Raw genomic sequence first — 19,313 nt, forward strand, 5'->3', positions numbered from 1 at the left:
CAGAGGAGGTGCTGAGGCACATAGAAGTTAAGTAACTTTCTCAAAAGTCAACTGGCTAGTTCATTTTATCTTATTTCAATCCCTCTTCCTTCATTTATAGTCCTATGGGAGTGCATTGGGAATCAGTATGGAATATGTGGAATATTCAACTGCTAGTGGAATGTGAGGTCAGAGGAATTCTCTCAGGTTAAGTCTGACCTGGCCTGGCAGTGCAGGGAGGGCCAAGTGTGTGAACTACAATGGGTTTCATGAGTCAAGGGAGCTCAGGTTAATCTAAGCTGGCCTCCGAATCTCAGGGGATCTAAGCCGACAGGCAAAGCCATGGACTATCTGGGCAATGACAGCAAGGGGAATCTAGTGAGTATCCCAGATGGCACAGTTATTTTAGAGCAAGAGCCAGCCAGAAGCTTAGGAGATGGCAGAGTTTGGGGCAAGACTTCGCACTAATCAGGAAAACCCAAGAAGCTAGATGCTGAGCAGGACACGTAGTGCTGTTGTTAAGCGGAAGGTGAGCTTGGGAAGGGGTCCCTGGGTTCAACCCAGATAGAGGCTACTCTTGCCACAGTGTAATCCATTCTCTACTCGGCAATAGGAGAGATGAAATAAATGACAAACCTGATCAAGTCACTTCCCTAACTTAAAATATTTCCCTAACTTAAAATAACTTAAAGTTCAAACTTCCTGAACATTACAAGGCCTTACACAATCTGGCCCATGCCTGCCTCTCCAGTCTTATCACTCTGTATTTATCCTTCTGGCCCCACCCACCCACCCAGACAAATGAAAGCAAGTGTATTCAACAGCAGACCAGCTACATGGAGGGACTTTGTTGGAACTGCCATGCTCTCCTGCTAACCTCTGCAGATGCACTCTGTGAGACGCACTCTGTCTCTGCCTGCCTATGGTCATCCTTCAGGTCTCACACTGGCTGTTGTTTCCTCTGAAGTCGGCCTCATGCCGGCTCCCCAGCCGCATTAAGCATCCTGTACCTTCCCACAATGCTTTGCAGTCATCTTTCAGGATTAACCATCTTGGATACTAACTACCTATTCTCCCCAATTGGACTATTAGCTCCTGGAGGGCAGGGTAGGATTTGTCTTGTTTTCTGTCATATATTCCTAGTGTCTGCAGTGCAGAAGGTGCTAACACATATTTATTTCCCCCAAACAGGAAGAGATACAAGCCCGAGGACAAATGTGCACAGGGCAGAGACATCTTCTCAAGTGATTCTGGGCAAGGAGAAGACAGGATTGCACATTCCACACCAAGTATAAGGTGAGGACCATACATACGGTCAGGCATCCAGGGAGGATTTGGAAACGTTACCAAGAATCCACAGAGGGTCTAAATTTCAGTCATTTGAAAGTTATACAAACTGTGTCCAATGCAGTCACAAAAATATAGAGGTCTACTGAGTACTCATGTCACTTTGAGTGTTGAGAGCTTCACTTGGAAGACATGAGAGTCTGACTTTTAGAGCTTTTAACTTGTAGGGAGAAGCAGGAAGAGCACCCTGACCTTGAGGTAGAACACAAGAATTCAGAAAAGTTACACTACAATCTCTTCTTTAGCATTGATACGAACCTACCGACTAGGGGACAGGAAATAACCATGAGCTAAATAAAGAGAACCTGGGTCACCATGGGATAGTATTGTTAGGAAGTGGCAAAGGGGAAACCATAAAGGCTATTTTGTTTTAATCATTAACGAAAGTACACCTACTTCACATGTTATAGATCAGGCTTGGGGGAGAAAAGACAAATTAATCTAAGACTACTCATTTTGTGATAGCTTAAAGCAAACGATTTTTAGCAATGTTATGAAGCCAGCTAGCAAAATAAATAGAAATGAGGTCCAAGGAATCGAAACATGGAAATTTGAAGAGAAAAAGAACTGCACAAAGCAAAACAGACCAAATATAAGGCTAACCAAACAAAAGCTAAATCAAATAAATAGGCATTGCCGTGTGCCCTGGAAGACTGCCAAGGAGAGTGAATTTCAACAAAGAATGCGTCTGCCACCAGTTCAGAAAACTTCAATTCCAGAGGGCCAAAGGAGGGTTGCAGCCAACACAGAGCACCACGGGAGTACTGGGGTAGAGATGTGCAGGTCACAGAGTATTTTGGGCGCTCTAGACAAGCACTAGAACCTTCCCCTAAGCAACACAGAAGCAGGCAGCCCACTTCCTCCTTATGCATCCCAACAGAGCCCTTTAGAACAAATGAGGTCACAGAAATGTGCAACTCTGAGGATAGCCTTCTCTTCCCAATTTGTAGATAAAAGGGCCACTGTCAATATGTCTTGACCAAAATCCAAAGTGTTAAGATGAAGTGAGTCTGTGCAGCCCAAGTGAAAGCACTGGCAATCACCTGTGAACTTGGACCCTAAAGACAGAGTCCTGGGCTTTGGAGCTGAAATCAAGGTAGATGAAGGAAGTCTCACTTCCTGGGTTAGAGCTCAGCTCGGGCCTGGAGTAGTCATAGTAAGTAGTAAGAGCAGTAATCCTAGGTACAGCCATCATCACCACTACCGTGGTCTCCCTGCCTGACCATTCGTATTGTGTCAGGCATAGAGCTAGGTGTTTTGCATGAATCAACCCTTTCTACATCTTATTATCCTAATTTTATAGCTGGTCACTTTACAGATAAAGGAACCAAGCTAAACTGAAATATTTCTCAAAGGTCTCCCAACCAATAAGCAAAGAAGCAGTTATTCCAAACATGCTCTTAACCAACCAACCTGGCCAGAAGTCCATTAAAAGAAGGCAGATAATTGGTAAACACTTATTAATTGTTGGCTTGGTATGTACTATGAACTAAGCTAGGTGACACTGAGGCAAAAAATAAGGAAGATTAAACAGAATTCCTTTTACCTACTCTGAAAAAAAAATCTTGAACTTTATTAGTCTTTAAAGAAAGAAGCCTCCCTACTCTTTAAAATTGACTGTAACCTATCCAGCAAATATTCAGGTTGTTCAAATCCATAAGGAGACTAACAAAACAAAAAGAGAGTTGATAATATATAGCTCAGGGGCTGTTTTTGGTTGGCATTACCCAAAATGCAGACTTATTTCATTCCAAGCACTGGGAGGCCTGAGAGTCTGAAGCTCCTTAAGATTTCCTGAGCGTAGCATTGCTTTTTGCTCAGATTTCTCTATTGCTCTCTTGATTGAAATTTCTGTACATTAATATGTGCTTTTTTTTTTTCTACATGACCTATTTTCCAATGGGACTGAGGGGGAAAATCGCAAATGCATATTTAAAGCCACAAGAATATTTAAATTCTCCCTATTTTTGTCAGACATTTTTAGTACTTTCTATTTGAGATGAAAGATAAAAACTTGTGTGCATGATTAATTGTAATGATGAAAGAATGCGAGGCAGTTGCTTAAGAAACAAGAACAACAAAGGGATAAACTACTGCAGGCATCACCAGGACTGGAATGACACTGCTCTGTGTACTTGATTTCCATGGCAACTAGCAATGGGAAGATGAATGTTTCATAGTCACTCCGCTCTGCAGTACACGTCTATAAATCAAACTTGCATAAAGAGCACAAGATTTCTGCTGTGGGCTGTACTCAGAGCTGGTTTATTTTCCTGTTACTGTATAAGTATGGAAAAGAAGCACAAAAACAATGAGGTCATTTTTAGTGGGGAACAAACTCAGAAATTACTAATACACCTGCGGCATAGGATGTCATTCATCTAGCAAGAGACGAGAAGCAGAGCAGGCGAGGCAGCCTGCAAAGGAAAACCTGGTCTGCCTCGGTAGGGGTGCTTCAGTAGGGGTAGCAGACATGGGCACCTGTGTGCTCTGAGAACCGTGTGCTGGGTGCCTCTCTGCCCCTCCCCTCAGCTCTGCTCCGAAATGTATGTGGGAGCATCTTAATTAACTGTCTTGGATACAAAGTTTTCATTCTGATAATTGGGTAGAGATGATGCTCTGGGTTTCGTAGGGAAGCTTAGAGAGGCTGAACAAACACACACCTGCTTTTGTTTCCACGGAAAATGGCTTCTCGTGTAGATGTTAGGGCAGCTAAATAATGTGCTGGCGTTGAACTGGGAGTCAGGAGACCTGAGTTTTGATCCAGGTCTGTGTAACCTTGAGGAAGCTGTTAAGTTCATTGACCTCCATTTTCTCAGCTAGGAGAGAGATGGTGTATGTGATTTCTGAAGCCTCTACTGTCATCTGAGGCCACGATTCTGTCTGTATCTTAAAGATCCAAATCAAGGAGATCTAACCAAAGATGTCAGCTCTGCCATTCCTAAAAAAAAAATATATATATATATATATATATATATATATATATATATATATATATATATGACAGCCATATTATTAATTGTGTTTTATGACTTTATCATCATAGTGAAGCATCTGCCAACCGGTGTCAACCTTCCAAACACATATTATGCTGTGGAAAAATTAACAAATTTCATCACCAGAGTTTTAAAAAGTTTTAGAAATTTTACAATCCTATAACTGATTTTTGTAACATTATAAAGAATACTTAAATTTAAATAATCTTCCTGTTATATAGATAAGGGCTGCCTATCAGTTCCTGCCAAGCAGGAAGCATCCTGCTTCTTGAAGTCTACAGCTGTCTTCTGGGGTTCATCTTTGTAACAGTAATGCTCAGTAAGAGTTTGTGAAACAAATACATGAACAGGTAAGCCAACTCTGAGGCACACCTTTGCTACACCTTTTAGCAATCTTTTATTGCCTTCCTCAGTCTTCAATGTTTAAGCAGACCGACCTACAGATAAATATCACGAGGATATAGAGGCAAGTATCTGAAGACCAGATAAACTATCTGAATATCTCTTCTGTGAGTTTGCGAGTCTACAAAATCCTCATGGAACTTCACAACCTAGAAATATATTTTCATTAGCAAAGCATGAGGCATAATCAGACATAAAGAGGACCTCCCGTCCTCAGGCTTGACTAAGTCTGGGGGTAGAGCAGAGGCTCAAAAGGACTCAGTCCCAGCCTCTGCCTCCAATGATAGTAGCAAGGGAAATGACACCCAAGGAGCACTCCTTATCTCAGTTAATGCTTATGCCAACTCTGGGGAAAAGATGTTATTATCCGTGTTTACAAGCTGGGAAAGCTGAGCTGTAGTCCTGTAAGTGACTACAGGATGACAATTATGAAATGTATAGCAAAATTACAATCACTCTCCCTGACCCCAAGGCCTTTCTGTGCTTCTGACTGAATCTCAAGACACAGTCAAGAAACAGACTATTGCTCTACTGGGCTTCTTTGGCACTAAAAAATTAAGGGGTTAAAAAGAGTTAAACAGGGATCCCTGGGTGGCGCAGCGGTTTAGCGCCTGCCTTTGGCCCAGGGTGAGATCCTAGAGACCCGGGATCGAATCCCACGTCAGGCTCCCGGTGCATGGAGCCTGCTTTTCCCTCTGCCTGTGTCTCTGCCTCTCTCTCTCTCTCTGTGTGACTATCATAAATAAATAAAAATTTTAAAAAATCTAAAAAATTTATTTTTATTTTTTTTATTTTTATTTTTTTTATTGGTGTTCAATTTACTAACATACAGAATAACACCCAGTGCCCGTCACCCATTCACTCCCACCCCCCGCCCCCCTCCCCTTCTACCACCCCTAGTTCGTTTCCCAGAGTTAGCAGTCTTTACGTTCTGTCTCCCTTTCTGATATTTCCCACACATTTCTTCTCCCTTCCCTTATTTTCCCTTTCACTATTATTTATATTCCCCAAATGAATGAGAACATATAATGTTTGTCCTTCTCCGACTGACTTACTTCACTCAGCATAATACCCTCCAGTTCCATCCACGTTGAAGCAAATGGTGGGTATTTGTCATTTCTAATAGCTGAGTAATATTCCATTGTATACATAAACCACATCTTCTTTTTAAAAAAGAGTTAGCAAACCTAGCCCTTAAAAAGCACACTAATGGTAAAAACAGTAGTAATCAGGGGTGCCTGGGTGGCTCAGCTAGTTAAGTGTCTGACTCGTGGTTTCAGCTCAGGTCATGATCTCAGGGTCCTGGGATTGAGCCCCACACGCTGGGCTCTGCGCTCAGTGCAGAATCTGCTTGTCTATCTCTCCCTTTACTCCTCCCCGTGCTCTTGCATGCGTGCATACGTTCTCTCTCTCAAATAAATAAATATGTAAAAAATACTACTACACAGTATTTCTTAAATCTAAATTCAGATCATAAATTGAACCAGGTCCACTACTCTAGCATACATTATCACCCAGACTTCAATTCCCCAGACGACAGGCTAAAGGCTATTTCCAGGATGGAGCCAGACGTTACACAACCATGTAATTTCCAATATGTGAACACTATGGGAGCCAATGAGATCTTTACAGGAGTTTACTAGGAATGTACTCTGCTGCCTAGTGAAGAGATTTGGTTTGGTTCCTAAGCTGAGAAGATGTAATAATCTGGGCATATATTTTTGATACTAATTTTTCAAAAACTAATAAAATGACATTTATCAAGCAAGGCTCTGGCTTAACCTCCTCTTTTCAATTAGTTTCTTATCAGAGTTTTTAGCACCACCAACTGGTTAAAGAGATCTACTGCAAGTTTTGTTTGTCTCTCAACCGGCTTGGTTCATTAAGAGAGGACCATACATTTATTTCACATTTAATTTGTGGTAATTTACTTCAGCTACTAAATAAAATCAGAAATGCCTTTCCTTGTCAGTCAAATAAATAGTAATACACTTTGGCTTGTTCACATAAGAAGGTATACTTTGGTTAGGAAGTCATTAGAGAAAACTAAATCTACCCACGAAAGCTAATTTGATTTATTAAACCATAAGCTTGCCCCCAAAAAACAAAGACTAAGAATTACAATGAAAATCAGAAACTAAAAGAGAAAGAACACAAAATGGTACTGAATACCACACAAGCCTATTGTGTTAATATCAAACATTAATTTAATTAGGAATAAAAATGATTGAGGAGGTAATTTCACATTTAAAGACTTTTGAGATGGGATCCCTGGGTGGCTCAGCGCTTTAGCACCTGCCTTCATTCAGCCCAGGGTCTGATCCTGGACACCCAGGATCGAGTCCCACATCGGGCTCCCTGCATGGAGCCTGCTTCTCCCTCTGCCTAGGTCTCTGCCTCTCTCTGTCTCTCATGAATAAAAAAAAAATAATAAAATTGTTAAAAAATAATAAAATAAAATAAAGACTTTTGAGTTTTCCACCAAGATTCCTGACTCAAAGATGGATGCTGCTATCTGACATGCAAGTACATACCATCATTTATCTTTCCTTCTTGTTTAACTGAAACACATCTAGCCATGGGTGCCAGGAAACATACACACAGCACAACTGAGCATTTAACAGTTCAAATCTCATCTCTGTACAATGAATCAGTCAGTAAAAAGAAATAGCCCTGAAGAACTAAGTCTGAGGATTTCTCCAAAACCACCAATTTGTGAATATAAGTTGTCCATGAAAAGTACATCCAGCCACTTGTTGTCATGACCAACTTGTAACCTGTAGAATGAATGGCACCAACATTATAACAAATTTAGTCACTACAAAAACTTATCTATTATTCTACTAGGCAATGTACAAGAGAGAAAGAAAAAGAAGGTTCCAACCAATTAAATGAATTTGACTATGATGGCAGCGTTCCATTAAAAGCTTTCTGATAGAGTTTAAAACTACTGTAATAATTTTCTGATGATAGCAGTTTAAATCTCTATACAAATGTGTAGTCAAATTCATATTTTTTAAGCCCTCTGCATCTAAATCTGCAATTGAAAGTCCTGTAAAGAAGACAATCTGTAATAATCCCAGATAAAATGAAGAACCAGCAGATGCTCTACTCAATTTAACACATAATTTGAAGATATAAACTTTGATCAGCTTCATTCTATTCCTGTCCTTTTATTTATTCATTCATTCATATATTCATTGAACACCTCTCCATCAAACACAGTTAGGTTTCTGCAAAAAGGGAATAACAGTGTGCCTCTTCTACTGCCCTCTACTATCCCTGGGTTGAGCCTCACTCAATATGCCATCTCCAAAGCAGAGAAGATTTCTATTCAAAGTCATGAATGGATTACAAGAAATCTTAAAAATAACATTGACTTGGGTTGAGAAATATATTTTTTAACTTTAATTTTGTTTCCACATCGGTTCTTTAACATAACTTCTGAATGATACTTAATGCTAAAGGTGTTCAGATGTTTTATTTTAACCGTAAACTCAGTCTACCATTATTAGGCAGTGGTATTCTTAAATCAAAAGATACAATTTTGAGGTGTAAGAAAGACACATGACCATTAACAAGGTCAGTGTGACTGTCATCAAATAAAATGTTTTTATTATTTGTCGGTTTTCTACGTCAGTTTTCTTCTTTAACCAAAGGATACAGTAATTGAGAATTACATCTACTGTGGCTTGAAATTAGCAATAGAGGAGCTCAGCTTTACCTGTAGAGTGGGTATGAGTAACAAAAAGCTAATGCGTAGGATCACTGCATGGATTCAGTAAGATTACACTAGCAGGGAACTGCCATCAGTGGCACTGAATGATACAATGCTAGGAAAGTTGGGGGAAGGGGTGTGAGCATCAAGGACAGAGCTCCCGGGTGGGGTGTTCAACACCTGGAGAAGGTGACAAGAATGAAACCTGAGAAAAAGAATGGGGGGGCTACCTGGAGGGACTTGGGTTGGGAGAGCAGTTTTCTAGGCTGGAGGATTAGGTATGTCTGTAGACAGTGATGGAAGTTATAAACAGGAGAGGAAATGGCTGACAGAGAAAGGTCTTAGATCAGAAAACAAGGAGAGGATGATATCAGAACAAAAGAGAGGAAGAAAAAAATAATAGATCCTGTTCCTTACAACTAGAATTGAAAGAAAATTGAGAACTTTTGGGGGTGAAGAGGAAGCAGCAAAGAAAATCCGGGCAGAAGCCAGGACCCTGTCCTTGAAGCAGAAGGCAAGCTCACATGCAGAGCAGAGGGAAAGGTTTGGTACAACGATGACAGACAACAAGTCGATCTGATCATGTGTGACAATGCTAATGAACTGGCTTGGGGTGTGATGCTGAGAATTCTGAAGCCCCTCAGAGGCATGCAAGCTATAGGTACAGGAAAAGATGCTGATGGCACTCATGCCAACAATTTGCTGTCCCTGAAAGAGGAAATCAAAGATAGATGAGAGAAAGTTCTCCCAGATGGCAATAAGGGTATGACGTGACTTGAGTGACAGCTATCCTAAACCTGAGCATAAGGAAAGCATTCTGGAATTACATAGGATCAGAGCTGGGGAACTATGTACAGAAGATGGATTCAGGTAGTCCAAACACTTTTATCAAGTAGACACAGCAGTTTCTGCCTGAACTGAGAATGTGGTCCAATATGGGATACAAGGGATCTAAGTAATGGGATTCAGGAAGGTAGACACACGAGTTCACAAATCTTTCAGACATTACACTTGATGGGAGAGGGAGAGTGAAATTTTTGTGGTATGTGTGTTCTGGGGAGGAGGTAGACACACTGGAGAAAGGCGGCAAATGGTCAGCTCGCTTTAGGTCAGATTGGCAAGGAGCAGGTCCAACTACCAAGGCCACTTGAGAGCATGTGCTGTGGGCAGGTCAGAACCAAACCTTGGACAGAGGCTCTGCCTGAGGCTGGATTACAAGTGAAGAAAATGAGGGGAAACAGATGTAAACGTTTATTCCCGGGGCTTAGTTGCAACCTAAAAGAGTTGAGGTGGGGCGGCCCGGGTGGCCAGGGGTTTAGCGCCGCCTTCAGTCCAGAGCGTGATCCTGGAGACCTGGGATCAGGTCCTGCATCAGGCTCCCTGCATGGAGCCTGTTTTTCCCCCTCTGCCTGTGTCTCTGCCTCTCTCTCCCTTTTTTTCTCTCATGAGTAAATAAATAAAATAATTTAAATAAATAAATAAATAAATAAATAAATAAATAAATAAATAAATAAATAAAGTTGAGGTGAGAGATGCAGATACACTATGGGCAGAAAGGATGACGGGGTCCAACACAAGACTCCAGCAGCCATGTTTAGCTACCAGTAACTACTTCTGGGATCCCAAAATTTCAAGTTCCATGGATGAGGGTGGGAGTAGAGATGGGTGCTAAGCAGGAGAAAGGGTAGGAAAAGTAAAGGTTATCTGAACAGACATTTTTCCAAAGAAGACATCCAGATGGCCAACAGACACCTGAAAAGATGCTTCAACATCACTCATCATCAGGGAAATGCAAATCAAAACCACAATGAGACATCACCTTAGTCCCATTAGAATGGATAAAATAAAAACACAAGTAATAACAGATTTTGGTGAGGATGTGGAGAAAAAGGAAAACCTGTGGACTGTTGGTGGGAATGCAAACTGATGCAGCCCCACAGAAAACAGTATGGAGGTTTCTCAAAAAATTAAAAATAGAATTATCATATGAACCTATAATTCCATTATTGGGTATTTACACCCCCAAAACAGAAACACTATTTCGAAAAGATCTACGTACCTCTAAGTTTATGGCAGCGTTATTTACAATAACCAAGATGTGGAAGCAACCCAATTTCCATAGATGGATGGATGAAGAAGATGTGGGCTATACCCACAATGGAATATTACTGAGACATAAGAAAGAATGAGCTCCTGCCATCTACAATAACATGAATGGATCTAGTGGGTACAATGCTAAGTCAGTCAAGAGAAAGACAAATGCCATGTGTTTTCACTTAACATAGAACTTAGAAACAATGAAAAAAGAGACAAACCAATAGACGCTTAAATACAAACAAACTAGTGGCTACCACAGAGGAGGTGGGGGGAGGATGGATGAGAGAGATAAAGGGGATTAAGAGTATGCTTTTCATGATAAGCACTGAGTAATGTGCAGAACTGTTGAATTATACTGTACACCTGAAACTAACATAACACTGGGTGCTAATTATACTTCAGTTAAAAAAAAAGTAAAGGTTATCAGTATTAGAACCTATGCTGCCTCTTCTGGGGTCAGTTTAGGACCTGGGGTAGGCAGAGGTGAGGGAAGGAACAGGAACTAACAGGTGCCACAAGAAGTCCAGAGTGCACTTAATTACCACACTTCCTGACTTTCTCAGACAGGAGATTGCAACCAAGAAGGGATGACAAGCAGATATTGTGGGCAAACTGGAAATGATAAACAGAGTGCCAAAATCAGCCGCTGATAAGAGGGTCTTCCAAGTGGATCAAAGCAGAATCCTACCTTATAAAGAAATAATTGTGAATTTATATATTAGCACCCCTATCCAGTTAAAATTACAAAATCCCACTGGTCTATTTAAAATTGTCTTTTGCGTGGGGATCCCTGGGTGGCGCAGCGGTTTGGCGCCTGCCTTTGGCCCAGGGCGCGATCCTGGAGACCCGGGATCGAATCCCACGTCGGGCTCCCGGTGCATGGAGCCTGCTTCTCCCTCTGCCTGTGTCTCTGCCTCTCTCTCTCTCTGTGACTATCGTAAATAAATAAAAAAATTAAAAAAAAAAAATAAATAAAAATAAAATTGTCTTTTGCTTTCACAATTTATTTGGAAAAATACTATTATAATTCCAAAGGCAAGATGCATTAACACATGGGTTCCTATCAAAACAACCTAAACTGGGATGCCTGCTATAGTCTTATGTGATAAAATGCTACATCAGCTTCCTTTTGTACATTTTTGTAAATAGTTCCTTTTGTGTATAGTACAGATAACCAAATGAAATCTCAGTATAACAATCTAAACTAATCCAATCCATACGCAGAGAAAAGTTAATTATGCAACTAGTTTACCAAGAACATTTCTGGGCAGAGTGAATATGCCTTGCTTCCTCATGTTCATGCTTGGTATTATGGGGATAAAAGGCATGGTTCCTGCCCTCAGGATGCTTACACTGTTAAAAGAAGTAAGAAGGGAATATGACAGGGATTAAGCTCAGTAGTCAATCTGCCTGAGTTTGAGTCTTGGACCCATTACTCACCAGCCAGTGCCCTTGAGCACATCCTGTGACCTCTCCAAACTTTTTCCTCCTCTGTAAAACAGGAACAGACAGGGCCTAACCCAGGAGGGTCCTATGAGGATTCATTCAACAAGGTGTCTGGTATGCAGTAAATACAGTAAATGTTAGTGGCTAGTGTTGTTGTGCTTACTATTATTAGATACCTTAATGTGGCTAGTGCTATAGGAGTTCTAAGAAGAGGAAAGAAACTTTCTGGGCCAGAGTGTTCAGGGAAGGCTAGACAGAAGAGAGAGTTCATCTAAGCTCTGAGGAATGGATGCCATTTAGGTTTGTGGATGAGGGAGTTTGAGAAGAGAGAAGAGAGGGCAGCATGAGCAAAAATGCTAAAAATGATAGGATCAGTATAGGGTAGGCAGATCAGGATGGCGGAGTTGAATTTCTGATTTGGGAAATGCTAGGAGACATGCTAAAAAGGCATATGAGGTATCTGTGTATAGGGGCCTTGCATACCAGGCCAAGGGATCTAGGGGCTATCCCGAAGGCAATGAAAAACTATTGCAGTTAAGAAATACAATTAGAAAGCAATACTTAAAAAGTAATATTAATTTCCCTCACCCAAAATGTAACCAAAAAGGCAGGCCAGTGATTTTCAAACTTTAATATGCGTATCTACCACCCAGGGGTCATATTAAAGTGAACACGTTTGACTCTGTACGTTTGGGGTGGGGCCTGAGATTAGGTATTGCTAATAAGCTCCCTGGTGCTGATACTGCTGGTCCTTGGAATACTCTTTAAATGGCAAGTGTGTATATATTCAACGTAGCTTGATGGAGGAGAGTCACCTGGTAGGAGATAGACAAGATGGCTAGACATGAGGTAGCAAACTCATCATGGGTCATTGTGTCACGGAGATAAAAACCCAGTACGGGAAATTCTGTATTCTGATTTTTAGGATATATGTAAGGGGGACAACCAAAACTCTTAAATGTTAACTCCTAACTCTAAGCCCATTTTTTTCCATGTCTTAAAATAATGTTTATTTAAATATCTCATATAAAATGGCAATTTATTTTATTAAGTACAAGCTTTTCTTATTTTATTAATATGATGCATAATATTATCGAGATTATTTTACCCAGGAGTTAGCTATCTACTGCAAAAGAAAAACATAAGAAATTGATTCCTCTTTCTATAAAGGAAAATGGCATGAATACATTCATGATGTGTGGCTATTAATAACTTCAGGGATGACTGAAAGGGTTAGCAACATTTGGTCATAAGAAAGAAACCGTGGCAACAGTATCTTATGTGACAGTTGGATTAAAAGAAAAATAGCCCTCATGCTATTACAGCAAGAACAGCATATTCAACCATATATGTAGATGAGGAATTGGATACGTTGGCCATAACACTTGTTATAGTGACATCTCAAAAACTAAACCCAGGGTTGGATAGCTGTCAAAGCCAGTAATTTCCTCTTGAGAGCGGTCTTTGTCACACTGACAGACCACATCTGTATTCATGCAGTGGTGGATTCTGAATAATATCTGTGATACACAGGGAAAATAAAGAAGACCGCCATGCCACTCTCCATGATAGATAACCCCACCAGCGAGTTCTGGAATGAGAAGAAGCCTGCCAGATCATATAACACAACAGCCTCATTTCTGAGATGAGGAGAGTGCAGGCCACAGAGGTTCGGTGATTTGTGGGAAGGCGGGTAAGTGGCAAGAACTGGGACTAGAACTCAAGTCTCCTGCTTCCCAGCCGTGGGGCTTACTGCTCCACATGACCTTCACAGGGCGCCAGGGTGGCACTGAGAGTACAATAAAAAACACATAATAGAAAGCCCGTTTGCTACATAAGCCATTCATTTTCATAAAACAGAATCATATATTCAACACGTACAAAATTATACTGTACTGTCGCCAAGCGTGGTGTTGAACACTCTGCTGTGCCTACTCACGTTAAGCTCGCACTCATAGTGGATTATATATGCACAAATAACTATGACTAAGTATAAAGAAGGAAAGATACGACAGAAATTTAAAGCAGAAGGTGAAGATAATTTCCTTTTGGGGGTTGCAAGGTGGTGGGTAAGGTGTAGGGCAGGGCCAGCTTTCAGGCTAAGAAAAGTTTAACAGAGGGACCTTGAAGGCGAGTAGAATTTGCATATGGATGGGCTTAACATAGAACAGGACTACAAAATCTGGACATCCTAACTAAAAAGGATTAAATATTCCTTCCAATCAAATAATATATCCTTGATAATATGAACTAAGTTAGCTTAATGGAAGAAACCAAAATAACACATTCTATTTGAAAATCTGCATAATGAGGTCATCACTCTTCTCTACTGGTTTCCCACCAGTTGCTAAGCCTCAATTCCTGCGTCACCAATTCTAAAGTTATACTGGTAAAAGGACACTCTTCAAATGCAAGGTTATTACTTTTGTTCACAGTACAAAATCAATTAAAAACCCTCTGGGGGAAAAAAAAAACCTCTGAAAAACTGGAATTTTCTTAAAACGATTAGAATATATTTCGATAGCTGGATTTTTTTTTAAAGATTTTATTTATTTATTCATGAGAGACAGAGAGAGAGAGAGAGGCAGAGACACAGGCAGAGGGAGAAGCAGGCTCCATGCAAGGAGCCTGATGTGGGACTCGATCCCGGGTCTCCAGGATCAATCACACCCTGGGCTGCAGGCGGCGCTAAACTGCTGCGCCACCGGGGCTGCCCGATAGCTGGATTTTTAAAGTAGAGTTTTATTCAATATGTTGTATGAAATCCTCAAAGAAATGAATTTTTTTTTAAGATTTTATTTATTTATTCATGAGAGACACACAGAGAGAGGCAGACCCACAGGCAGAGGGAGAAGCAGGCTCTCTGCAGGGAGCTCGATGCGGGACTTGATCCCAGAACCCTGGGGTCTGAGCTTAAGGCAGATGCTCAACTGCTCTGGGCCTCAAGAAATGAAATTCTGAGGTCAGCTTGAATAGCTTACACACACTGATACTGCCCATTCAGAAACCACATGCAAGAGGATAATCAGAAAAGGAAAACTCTGGCAATACAATTCTGAAACAAAAAAGTGAAATAAAAACAAAGAAGATAAAAGAAATTGTGAAATAAAAATTGAAAATTCAAGAAGTCTATTTCTTTGGCCATTATACTTACACACCAGATATTGCTTGTAACAGCTATCTGTATACAAAGAATGAGATAGGACTTCTAGATTTGAAAAAAAAATACTTTTCTATACACAGAAGCATGCAGATAATTCTGGATCAATAATCATATTCATCATAGTAGGTACTCACTATAATAACTGTGTTCATATTGAGGTCACATGACTACATTTATAAGAGAACCATTCTGATACACAAAATAATGACTAGGAAACCTTTCCTTGTCTGAGAAAATGATATGCAACAAGTGTGCTACCAGCAGAAAAGAATTCCAGAAAGTTAAAGAAGAGTGAGAAATATTACTTCAAAAGAGAGGCAAATGAATTGAAAAATAAGTGGTAAAAAAAAAAAAAAAAAAAGATTCTGTTTACTTATTTGAGAGAAGAGAGAGTAGGGAGGGGCAGAGGGAGAGAGAGAGAATCCCAAGCTGACTCCACACTGAGCACAGAGCCCAACATGATCTCATAACCCTGAGATCATGATCTGAGCTGAAACCAAGAGTTGGATGCTTAACCAGCTGAGCCACCCAGGCGCCCTGAAAAATAAATGCTGTTTTAAATCACTCTCCTTTAGGCCCCTTGGCTCTGTAAGACTCTCTTCCAATCAGTGTAAAAGAAGAGTCTGTTAGTTCATTCTATCCAAGGTCATGACAACCCTTCCCTCTATAATGGCCGTGACATGAGACATGTATGATCTTTCTGCCAAGAAAATATCTATCACTTCCTAAACCCCTACTCCACTAAAACTCTGACATTGAAAATATCTTCACCAAAAAGTCATAAAATGCTCTTATTATCAACCCATTTTTAATATCCAGAAAAGGAAAGTTAGAGGTTCCTTGTTTTTTTACCTTCCCCATGTAATATGAAGAATGAGATTCTTACACCAAAAATATCAGATACACTGGGATGCCTGGGTGGCTCAGTCAGTTAAGCACCCACCTTCAGCTCAGGTGATGATTCCAGGGTCCTGAGATCAAGTCCTGCATTAGGTTCCCTGCTTAGCGGGGAGTATGCTTCTCCTTTTCCCTCTACCCCTCCTCCTTGCTCATGCTTTCTCTCTCTTGCTCTCACCCTCTCTCTCAAATAAATAAAATCTTAAAAACATATATATCAGATATAACTTTAAATGTCTCCAGTCATGATTAAAGAGAGTTTTGGTGCCTCGATATTTCCACATTACTTTAGTATCTGGCAATCTGCCTGCACACTCAGAACCTCAGACAGCAGGTCAGGAAGTGGGGCTTCTGCACATCCACATTTCATTTCATTGCTGGAAAGCAGAAGCTTCCCAGAGCTTTTTGCCAATTGACAGGTGGTGGGAAAGAGCAAATCTCAGTGCTTACAATGAGATGGAGAAAGCTCCTAGGCATGGAGAAGTAAATATACCCACGCAGAGAAAAGGCCTGCCAGAAATACCACAGGGTGCTGATGGCGGGCAAAGTCAGGAAAGAACACGAAGCCAGCTCCTTGATAACAAACAGCTGAGGCTAAATTGTGAATTGCAAGCGACCCCAAAATAAAGCAAAGAGAGGCCATTAGAGATTAATTCATGAAAACCCCATGCAAAAAGACAAAAATGGAAGGCAAAGCCATGTGTAGTTTAAAGCTCCTGACTGCATTTTAAAGTACTTTTTCCTAGTTTGGAAGAAGTAAATTAAACCAGAAAAAAAATAAATACCTGTGAGAACTTCACTGTCACTGGACAGAGTAAGTGACAAGGAACTAACAATTTTTATTAAGTACCATGCATGAGGCACCATGCTGGGAAAAGTGGAAGTTGTAGGTAAGCTCATAAACTCAAAGAGCTTGTAGTACCTTATGAAGATAATCCCGAACACTGTATTTGTGTTTATGAAGTAAGTGAAAAAAAATACATACATAAATACTACCAAAATTTAGTGAAAAGAGACAAGATTGTTCAATATAAAGAAAAAGAAAATTTTATTGAGCAGGACCTTAAAGGCAGGTCTAATCTGGGCAGGTAGGAAGTAAAGAAAGGCAGTGCCAGCAGAGGAAACAGAATGAAATTTAAATACACATCACATGTTCAAAGGAACAACCATTACGCCAAGGGAAACACAGGACTTTGGGGCTAATGAAAGATGGGTGTGAAAAGGAACCAGATGTTGGAGAGCCAGGTTAAATAGTTCTAACCTTACCTGTTAGAGGCACTGAAGATTTCAGAATGTTTAAAAAAAAAAAAAAAAAACTATAAAATTTTCTATGAGTTCTGTAAGTATTAAAGAGGAAAGATATTTTATAACCCTTTAGTGCTAGAAACAGCTTATCATCTCACATTCATCATATCATACAAACAAGTACTCTTCAGTTCTCAAACCTCTTGAACTTCCACCATTTGTAATAGGTAGGGAAAAAAAAGATCTTCAAAGAAAGAATTTAACTCCTGAATAATGAAACATCACCTCTGATATAGCTTCAGTTATTTTAGCACACAAATTATAATTACTAGTTCTAAGTAGAAAACAAAGTTTCAAATAATGGAAGGAATCTTATATTTTGAATCCACATATTAAACGTTTTAGGATATCTTTAGAGCTAAGATAAACTAATACCAATTTCTGTCTCTTGGTTTAAGAAAGTAACTTGTTCTTCAAAACCCTTCCCTTGGAAGAAAACTTATTTTCCTTAATTTATATGAAAAAAAAAAAGCTATAGGGATGCCTGGGTGGCTCAGAGGTTGAGCATCTGCCTTTGGTTCAGGGCATGATCCCAGTTCAGGGATCAAGTCCCACCTTGGGCTCCCTGTGAAGAGCCTGCTTCTCTCTCTGCCTATGTCTCTGCCTCTCTGTCTCTCATGAACAAATAAATAAAATCTTAAAAAAAAAAAAAAAGAAAAAAAAGCTGTTATTAGCACCCAATCACTCATTAAAAATAAAATCTCAAAATCATTGTTTTCCCTAATAAAGCAAACACATCTATAAAACAAGAATCGTAAGTAAATAGAGGCTGAGGGAAGATACCATAAAATAATAGAGCAAAATAACAAAAGGAAATTAAACATCAGCATATGTAGCTTAAGAATGAAGTATATAAAAGAAAAAGGAAACCATAACAGAGAAAAAGAAAATCCACATTGAACACAGGACAAAGAATAGACTGCTGAAAATATGTGACAAGACATGGTGAGCAAAACAAGCCAACAAAATAGAAGCCAACAGACAATTTAAGAGGACTTTCAACATAAGATTAATCAGTATTCTCAAAGAAAAGGAAAGTGATTAAAAAATGTTAATGTTCAATCCATTATATATTCTTATTCAAGGACAATGGCCCAGCAAAACATTTTGAAATGTGAGAGACACCAGGGAATGCAGTTATGATCCCTATGAGAGGACAGAGTTCAACTAAGTAGAAACTATGGCACAAGGCCTAGAGGTGAACTGTGAATCCACGTAACTATAGAACTAGAACAAGAAATTATGATTGCTAATCATAAATGTTATACTATATATACCCATTAGAGATGTGTTATAAACCCTGACAATATATATATATTTAAAACCATATAGCTCTTATTCATGATAAAATCAACAATGTAAACATTCCTGGAGTAATTAGGCAGCAATTCACAAACCTAAAAATATCTCATTTAGCTCTTGGAATGCTTTAACGAATGATCCATCAACTTACAAGCAAAATGATTCTTTGATGTCTTATGCCCCCTATCTGTCTCTTTGAGTTGGTTGTTTTGGTTGGTTGGTTTTATTGTTGTGGTTAGTTGGTACAGCTTAAAAAAATTAAGGTGCAGTATGGACAACTACTTCTGAAAGAAACCAAGCTTGATTTTATTAGTTTCTTAGGAAACTATGGCAGTCAATGAATTGAAGGTAATGAAAACTTCAGTCATTTACACCAAAGATGACCCTGTCTCTCTAGGATTCTCCCACTCTAACAGTCTTCTTCTAGTGTCTTTGGTTATCAACTTTCTTCTGGGTAACTGTGGACCTGGGAAATGAACTCCATTCCCAATGGTCAATTAAGTCAAACGCAACTCCCACTGTGCAAAAAGTGAGTGTCTAACCTTAGAAACATTATGCAATTTTGTATCACTAACAGCCTTAGCAACTGATTTTTTTTCCTTATTCTTGAAAACTGTTGGCACCACTGAAACAGAGTTTTGTGGAAGACAGACATCTCTGC

General features: G+C 39.8%; 1 protein-coding gene across 19 annotated transcripts in view; it reads right to left on the reverse strand.

Annotated features, from left to right (window-relative positions):
- EFCAB11 (EF-hand calcium binding domain 11) overlaps positions 1-19,313 on the reverse strand; it is a 144,715-nt gene that overhangs the window by 101,544 nt on the left and 23,858 nt on the right. For 4 of the 19 annotated variants that reach the window (XR_007412501.1, XR_004817944.2, XR_004817943.2 and 1 more), the window contains exon 6: positions 3,990-4,267. The exons of 14 other annotated variants lie outside the window; for them this stretch is intronic. Coding sequence is in view for 1 of the 5 variants with exons in the window: in XM_025442800.3 (XP_025298585.1) it covers positions 4,240-4,267 (28 nt within the window). In the remaining 4 variants the exon portion in view is untranslated. Of the gene's footprint in view, positions 1-3,575; positions 4,268-19,313 lie in introns of those variants that run through there. One more of the 19 variants, XM_025442800.3, reaches the window with a different exon arrangement.

Source organism: Canis lupus, chromosome 8 (assembly GCF_003254725.2).
Source record: "Canis lupus dingo isolate Sandy chromosome 8, ASM325472v2, whole genome shotgun sequence".
Taxonomy (NCBI): Eukaryota; Metazoa; Chordata; class Mammalia; order Carnivora; family Canidae; genus Canis; species Canis lupus.